The 8,476-nt window shown below is 41.9% G+C and overlaps 1 protein-coding gene across 1 annotated transcript; it reads left to right on the top strand.

Annotated features, from left to right (window-relative positions):
- The first annotated feature begins 6,231 nt into the window (after positions 1-6,231).
- LOC111900821 (uncharacterized) lies at positions 6,232-7,759 on the top strand. The gene is made up of 4 exons (XM_023896709.1): positions 6,232-6,676; positions 7,104-7,127; positions 7,236-7,528; positions 7,616-7,759. Exons 1-4 carry the CDS (start codon positions 6,232-6,234, stop codon positions 7,757-7,759), a joined length of 906 nt encoding a protein of 301 aa, XP_023752477.1.
- The last annotated feature ends 717 nt before the right edge of the window (positions 7,760-8,476 follow it).

The raw sequence follows: 8,476 nt of genomic DNA, 5'->3' as shown, positions 1-8,476 counted from the left end.
CCACTACAGGAATCCCACATCTTTTGTCAGCAGAAGGTTTCCCAGAATGGAAATACCGAATGTAAAAGTACATCAAGATGAAGGGCTTCAGGATTTGGCGCAGTATTCTGAAGAGTCCTGTCATAATCACTACCACTCTGAAGAATGGAACCATTGTTGACAAAGACTTTGCAAACTACACTGATGAAGACTTCGAGAAAATTGAGGAACAAGAGAAGGCTCTAGCTACACTTACAGTGGCATTATCTTTAGAGATTGGTCAGGGTTTTCGTGAATACGACTCAACCAAAGCTTTGTGGGAAGCTTTAATTGAAGTGTATGAAGGAAATGAGGATATGAAGCAACGCCGTCAGGATATGCTTAGACAAAAGTTCAATATGTTCAATCACATTCTTGGAGAAACTTTAGAAGCTCAACTACAGCGTTTTATCACACTCACCACTGAGATGAGTTCAGCCGATTAGTACCAAGATCATAAATCAACAAGAAGTTTCTTAACTCTCTCCCAAAATCATGGGACATGAATGTCTCAGTCATCAAGAAGACAAAAGATCTCAACAGACTCAGTCTTGCGGAAACGATGGCAATTATCAAAGCATGTGATCTTGATGACAAACAAAGAGAAATCAACCATGTGAATTCTTATTCTACTACAAACCTTGGGATCTCCTCCAACAATGTATAACGCCCCGTTTATTTAAATAAATTAATAAATGTAAGTCCCAGACTAATTTGTGAAGGATTTTAAAAGTTGGGGTTAAAAGTATAAATTCTGGATTTAAGTTGAAAAGTTTTTAGAAGTCAGGGTGCGTTTGGTAATTATGGGACTTATTTTGAAAGGGGTTTCAGAAGACAGGGTATAAATGGTAAAGTAAGTATCTTGTTGGAAAGAAATTTGTCATGAGGGGTTATATGGTAACTATTGGAGCTCATTTGAAAAAGAATGGATGGATAGGGACCAGAAGTGTATATTCGGGCATAAGTTTGAAAGAGACACAGGAGATACCCGTATCCCTTCCCCACATGGCATCTTCAACCCTAAGAGAATCAAATGCATCCGCCACTACATATGGAACGCTTTCATCGGCCGCCATCTCCTTCTTCTTCTTCTTCCGACCAAACTAGGTCGTCGCTTGCTGCCTCGCCGACGAACACCACCTCTTTGCTGCTGCTGGTGACGTAAGGGAAGCCGGAAGAGCCACCGAGCCCGGCGACTACAGCTACGTCGTCGCTGTGTGGGTACTGCGTGACCGGGAGGTTCTTGGTAAGGTCATCTGCCGCTTCTTTTCTCATTTCCTCGTTCGTTTTGGTGTTTTAACGGCGTGTTTGAAGGTTGTGAACACCGGCGGCCCTTGAACCGCCAATTCTGCCCACTCCGATGACCCCAACCTCCTAGTCGGTGGTTTGGAGTCTTGGTCTTGTGTTGTTTTTGGACATGGATTGCTGCCACGAGTTGTATGTGTAAGCCGGGTGTCATTTGGCGTGAAATCCACCGCCACCACCTCATGGTGATGGCTGCCACCGTTTTTTGCCCCTTTTGCCGCCACCATCCACCGTAGGAGGTGGATGTGTGCGTGTGTTTATTAATTGTGATGTAGTATGTGTGATTTTGGGCAGGAACCACCACCACCGCCACCACTGGAAATGGTGGCTGCCGCCGTTGTGCTGCTGTTGTTGACTATTGGACCTCTGTACGCCACCGTGAAGTAGGTGGTCCTGTTCATTCCCGAGCAAGGGACATATTTTATGGTTTGTGTTTTGTCTAGCCGGAAAATCAAGAACAGCCACCGCCGGCCATCACTAGTGTGGTTGTGTGTATGTGTTTGTGTTAGTTAGTGTGTGTGTTTAGTTTTGGTTTAAGCATTGTAATTGTAATTATCAAACAATAATGAAAAGAACCATAACCACCACCGTAAGGTGGTGGCCGCCGCTGTGAACCGCTGTTGACCACCACTACCCAAGGTGGTAGTAGGTGGTGCCTCCCCCCCAGCGAACCCTAATGGGCTTAGAGATTATTTTTGGGCCTATTGGGCCATGTTTAGGTGGAAACCCTAATTGTAAGTATTTGGGCCTTGGACTTATTTGGACCCACTTTTGAGCCATTGGGATTGGATTGTGTATTAAGCCCAATTATTCCATATCACTTCTCTAGTAGAGTAAAGGACTTAATGGATTAAGTCCTTAACGGGTTAAGTGAGAAACACTTACCCCTAATTATTATTTTATGTGAAACCGTAATTTCACTTGGGTTTTGTTTTGGGCCTTTCTATTGGGTTGTGGTATTTGGACCAATATTTGTTCATCCAAGACCAATCAAACAGACTAGATTAATTTATTGGACTTAGGGTAAGGCCTATATGAGGGTTTGGGCCCAATTTAAAAAATCGGGCCATAGTCTGGGCCTTGAGGATTATGAGATGTTGGACTATGAGAATGTCAAAGTCTTGGACCACGAATGAATTGTTGGGCCTTCGAATAAGACCATGTATAGGCTTGGGCCTAATTTGGAAAATAGGCCATATGTTGGGCTTTGATTTCCCAGTTTGACTTTTGGGCCTTTGCATTGGTCCTTGGGCTTGGATCAAGCTAATATTGGGGTAAAGCAGTCTTTTACCCCAAGCATGGACTTATGGTTATGTATTGGAACCTAATTATTAATTGGGTGTTATTTTGATGTTGACATATTAGGGAATATGTCATCCAGCAGCTAGGGTTTTTCAGAAGGACTTCAGCAGTGTGAGGTGAGTTTTCCTTCCAGTAGGAATGGGTCTATGGCTACAATGCCGATCCGTTTAGATAGCAGTAGTTCTAGACTACGGTCCGATGCCGGGGTGGTCCCGAGAAGTAGTTCAGTATGCTTGATGTCTTTGTGATTCAGGCATGTCTATGTGTTATGTGTTCTGGACTGCGGTCCGATGCAATATGCAGTATATGTGTTATTGTTATATGTTACGATTATGTTATACTATGTTCAGTCGGTTCCGACTTTTGTCCGATGCAGAGCGCAAGGCCCTAGTTTGTTCCGGACTTCTGTCTGATGCAGTGGGCGAGGCCCTAGTTAGTTCTGGACTTCGGTCCTATGTAGTGGGCGAGGCCCTAGTTAGTTCCGGACTTTAGTCCGATGCAGTGGGCGAGGCCCTAGTTAGTTCCAGACTTCGGTCTGATGCAGTGGGCAAGACCCTAGTCAGTTCCAGATTTCGGTCTGATGCAGTGGGCAAGGCCCTAGTCAGTTCCAGACTTTAGTCCGATGCAGTGGGCAAGGCCCAGTATGTGCTTTATTTGTTATTGTATGGTATATGGTAGTTTGGGGGAGCTCACTAAGCTTCGTGCTTACAATTTTAGTTTGGGTCTCAGGTACTTCAGCTAGCAAAGGGATGGGCTCGGGATGATGGCATGGCACACACCATAGTTTTAGCCTAGGAGTTAGACTCTGATATTTTTGACATGATCTTGACATCAGATTTCATTTGATACATTTATTATGACATTTTGAGATACACGACCTATGGTTTTTATTATATGATATTTGGATATTATGGTTTTAGTAATGTTTTCAAACGAAATTTTTAGACTGTATTTTGGGATGTTACACAATGCTTTTTCATCCTTTACTACACATGCTCCACAAAATCAAGCCTTTGTTGTGCCACAAACACCATATCAGGTTGTTTAACCATCCATGACTTATCCATGTGCAACCTCTTCCTCAAAAGCCCCTGCTCCTACCTCTGCTTCCAAAGAAGGCGAAGAGAACATGGCTTTAGCTTCTGGGTTGGTGAACTGTTATAATGCCTTTTGTGGCTGGTGAATTGCCACCACAGATTTCTTTTGCTGATTTAGATCAAATTCATCGAGAGGACGTAGAAGAGATGGACATCACTTGGCAAATCGCAATGGCAGTGTTCAGGGCCAAGCAATTTGCAAAGAAAACAGGAAAGAACAATTGGGGAATGAATGCGGAGAAGAAAATTGGTTTTAACAAGGGAAAGCTGTGATGCTTTAACTGCCACGAGCCTAGTCATTTTACTCATGACTGTCATGAACCTGATAGTAGAGTTAATAATGAAAGGGCGATGGTGGCGGTGGGAAACAACAGGGGAGCTGTTACCAACAACGAAACTGTGAATCTAGCGGTGGTAGCTCAGTCAAATGACTGAGAGGATCAAATTCAGGGCCTAAACATTTATGGACCTGAAAATGCTCACTTGTACCAGATCAGTGACATCCATAAGGAGAAAGTTGAAGAAGATTCAGAAGCAGAGATGATGGAATTACAATTTGCTTTCATGGTGTCCACTTCTCCTGGACCTATAAAAGAAAGAGGTCAGTCAAAATTCATATTCTCAAACTTGTATTGATACTGTTAAATTTTTACGTGAACAGATTGAATTACTGCGTAGAGAGAACAAGGACATGAAATATGAGGGATATAACCTTAGGAAGGGCCAAAAATGTTAAAAGAACAATTAGAGGCCAAGACTAAGGATTTTAGGAAATTACAGGAAGAATTTAGCAATAAGTGTGAGAACTACAATTTCATTTAGAAACAACTTGCCATAGTGACTGAGGAACTCGACACATTAAAAATTCGTTTTGAAAATGTTGATTTTCACTTTAAAAATTTTGATGTGTCAAGTGAAATACTTGAGACTATGATAGAAAAGCAACTGAGATGGAAAGATAAGAAACAAGTGGGTTTAGGGTATTAGTGTGTCCCTCCTCCTTTTAATCACAATTACACTGCTACACCTATGACCTAGGAAGAGATGGATAGAGCGGAATTTCTTGAGTATGGCAAACCTGTTGTACCCATGACAGAAAGTAGTGCCAGGGAAAAGGATACTAATGTTTCCTACTTCCTATGCAGATTCACCTTTAATTCAGGGCAAGCATACAGCAGAAAAGAGTGTGTCTGATGTTTCTATTTCAAACACTACTACTTTTGTTTCTAAAACTGATGTTTTGATTTGTGATGACTCTATGTCAAAATCTGTTGATCCAGTTGTTTTTGTTAAAAGTGGTGACGTATTTGCTAAATCTGATGTTTCTCTCACAAGCACATCCACTCCACCCACACCTGTCACACCACCTGAGTCTTGCACATGCAAATGTGGGAAGAGTAAGGGAGTAAATAAGAATAATAGACCAGAGAAGAGCGGTACTGGTTTTCATGCTAAGAAACAAACTTGTTTTAACTGTGGAACTGTTGGACATCTTGCTCGCAATTGTCCAAATCGGGTATTTGTTCCTTTTCATGCGCACAGAAGAGAGAACGAGTCGCAAGGAAGATCTCTCGTGAGAAAATTCTCGAGACCTCGTTCTCATAATGATGATTAGAATGTCAATAATGACAGGAAACAGGTCGAGCTTAAAATGAATAAACATTTTTTTCATGAAAATATAACATGTACTTTCACGAAAACGAACGCGGCTAAGTCAAGGTCGGGTTCGTCAAAGTCTTCGTGTGGGTATTCGACTAATATTAGACGGAAAGCCAAATGATCGCAACAAAAGAAAATTGTTTCAAAATCACTTGTCAATGTTTCTAAACCTAAATACCAATGGGTTCCCAAGAACTTAGATGTCCAATCATCTCAATCTTCTGCTTGTGCATCTGGAGATAAATCAAAATCAAAAAGTGAAAAAGAAAATTTTGTTGCTAAAAAGGGAAAACCCAGTGTTTAAATGACCTGGGTTCCAAAATCTAACTAATCTCACAAATTGTGCAAGAAAAACTACGGAGGAATGTCGTTAGACCTTGGTATGTCGACAGTGGTTGTTCCAGGCACATGACATGAGACATATCCCAGCTACATGACATTCAAAATTTCAACGAGGGTTATGTTTCCTTTGCGGGTGGAGAAGGCAGAAAGATCACACAAAGAGGAACTGGTACCAATGGTGTGCTGAGTTTTGAGAACGTTAATTACGCTCCCGAATTGAAGCATAGCCTATTGAGTGTCTCTCAAATCTGCGACAAAGGCTACTCAACTCACTTCACTGATAAATAATGCCTTATTTTGAAGCCTGGAATCACCATTCCCGATGTTTGGATCTTAGAGAAATCAAAGCGGGATGGAAATGCTTACATCATAGACATGAATCATAATATCCTGGACCAAGTCACATTGTCTCTTCTTTGAAGTCTCCAAACATAATGCGATGATATGACACCTTCGATTCGGTCATGTAAACGCCAAGAACCTAAATCGTCTTTCCAAGAACGAGATAATGTGTGGCCTACCTATCAAAGACTTCATTACTTTTGAAGAATGTGTGGCGTGTGCACGAGGAAAACATCATCGCAAGCCCCATTTGCCAAAGGCAGTAAACTTAATCAACAAGGTTCTCCAATTGTTGCACATGGATTTATTTGGTTCGGTCAACATTCTTAGCATCAACAAAAACTCCTATTGCTTGGTTATGATAGATGACTACTCGAGGTTCACTTGGTTTTTCTTCCTATCTAACAAGAGCGGAATTGTTGATCTGATCAAGAAGTTCGTGGTGATGATTAAGAATCAAACAAATGAGAAAGTGAAGGCGCTTAGAACGGATAATGGAACAGAATTCAAGAACGTTGTTCTGGATCATTTTTGTGCTGAAAAGGGTATAATGCGTCAGTACACTGCCATTCGCACACCTCAACAAAATGGTGTTGCTGAAAGGCGCAATCGTACTCTAATGAACGCCACAAGGACGATGCTATGTGATTCTAAACTTTCGGTCTTCTTTTGGGCAAAGGCGATCAACACTGCCTGCTACGTCCAACATTGTGTCTTTATCAACAAAGCCCAAATGAAGACCCCATATGGAATTCGGTACAATCACAAGCCATCTGTTGCTCGCTTCCAAATTTTTGGATGTCCTTACACCCTCCTTCACTTAGAGTCCAACGCCAAGTTCAACTCGAAGTCTAATGACTGTTACTTCGTGGGATATGTTGCGCGCACTGCTTACCGTGTCTACAACAAGAAAACCAAGCAAATTTTTAAATCTTTCGAGATACGTTGGCTAGAGGAGAATGAAACAGACGCCCGTTTCGGTCCTAACTGCTTATTTGATTACGCTTCTTTATTTAAATCATTTAATGTGTTTTTCAGATAATGTGTTAGGTTCTTGCTCAGGTACGAAGGTTGTTATTGAAGATGAAGAGGAAGATGTTGTGTAAATACCACCTTCAGTGCCTTCGACGAATCCTAGGGTGGATGAAATTGTTCCATGCACTTCTTCAGATTCTCCTACTCAAAGAATCAATCCTGATGCTAAAGCCACTCTACTTACTCCTACTGAAAGAGAGTTCATGACTAGAGATACTTCCATTGCTACTCAAACTTTCAGGGAGCTTTTCTTTCCAGAGCCGATTGCAAATGAGTACGTGGCAAGCAGCTCTCATGCTTCAAGATCGTCTGAGGCTGATGAATCAGCAGAAGATGGATTTATCAACATCAATAACCTTCCTGTCACACTCAATGATATCAGCCATGAAATCCACACCAGACTTCAAAGCGCTCATTCGATCGAAAATGTCATTGGCCAACTAGGCGACGGAGTCAAAATGAGGAGCTAGAATGGAGACGTCAACACATGTCTCTACTCTTGCTTCATTTCTCAGATCGAGCCAAAGAATGTAGAAATGGAACTGAATGAGCCGAGTTGGGTGGATGCAATGCACAAGGAACTTAATCAGTTTGAGAAACTAGGGGTGTGGAAATTGGTTAAGCTGCCAAAGGGAAAAAAGTTTTTGGACACGTGTTAGGTGTACTGCAACAAGAAAGATGATTGTGGGGTGATTGTGCGAAACAAAGCGCGTTTGGTCGTTCGTGGGTTTCGACAAATTAAAGACTTGACTACACCGAAGTGTATTCTCCCGTAGCACATCTTGAAGCTATCCGTATCTTCCTGACGTATGCCTCCTATATGGGTTTCACAGTTTATCAGATGGATGTCAAGATTGCCTTTCTATATGGAGCCATGAAAGAAGAAATTTGTGTTGATCAGCCTCCTGGTTTTGTCAACTCCAAGTTTCCAAATCATGTCTACAAATTAGACAAGGCTCTGTATGGGTTACATCAGGCTCCTCGGGCCTGGTATGCTACCCTAACAGATCATTTGCTCGAGCATGGTTATACCAGAGGCACAATTGATCAGACACTCTTTATTAAGCATGTGCATGGAGACATAATTCTTGTTTAGATCTATGTCGATGACAACATTTTTGGTTCAACGAGTCCAAAGTTATGCACTAAGTTCGAGACCATTATGAAGAAGAGATTTGAGATGAGCTCCTTAGGGGAATGACCATGTTTTTTGGTTTGCGGGTCCGTCAAGATTCAACCGGAATCTTTCTACATCAAGGAAAATATGTTGAAGACATGCTTGAGAGGTACGGGTTTAAAGAATCCAAAGCTGCCTTCACGCCGATGGTTGAGTGACCCCTGTTGTCTCCAGATCCTGAAGGTGAATCCGTAGATTA

Source organism: Lactuca sativa, chromosome 4 (assembly GCF_002870075.4).
Source record: "Lactuca sativa cultivar Salinas chromosome 4, Lsat_Salinas_v11, whole genome shotgun sequence".
NCBI classification, from domain to species: domain Eukaryota; kingdom Viridiplantae; phylum Streptophyta; class Magnoliopsida; order Asterales; family Asteraceae; genus Lactuca; species Lactuca sativa.
Note: the sequence above shows the minus strand (reverse complement) of the source record. Positions and strands in the feature narration are given on the sequence as shown.

Coding starts and splice junctions, on each gene's coding strand:
- LOC111900821 (XM_023896709.1), top strand. CDS start 6,232: ATGTGTGGCCTACCTATCAAAGACTTCATTACTTTTGAAGAATGTGTG. Junction 6,677..7,103: donor TGTTGCTGAAAGGCGCAATC/GTACTCTAATGA, acceptor TGTGTTTTTCAG/ATAATGTGTTAGGTTCTTGC. Junction 7,529..7,615: donor GCGCTCATTCGATCGAAAAT/GTCATTGGCCAA, acceptor TTCATTTCTCAG/ATCGAGCCAAAGAATGTAGA.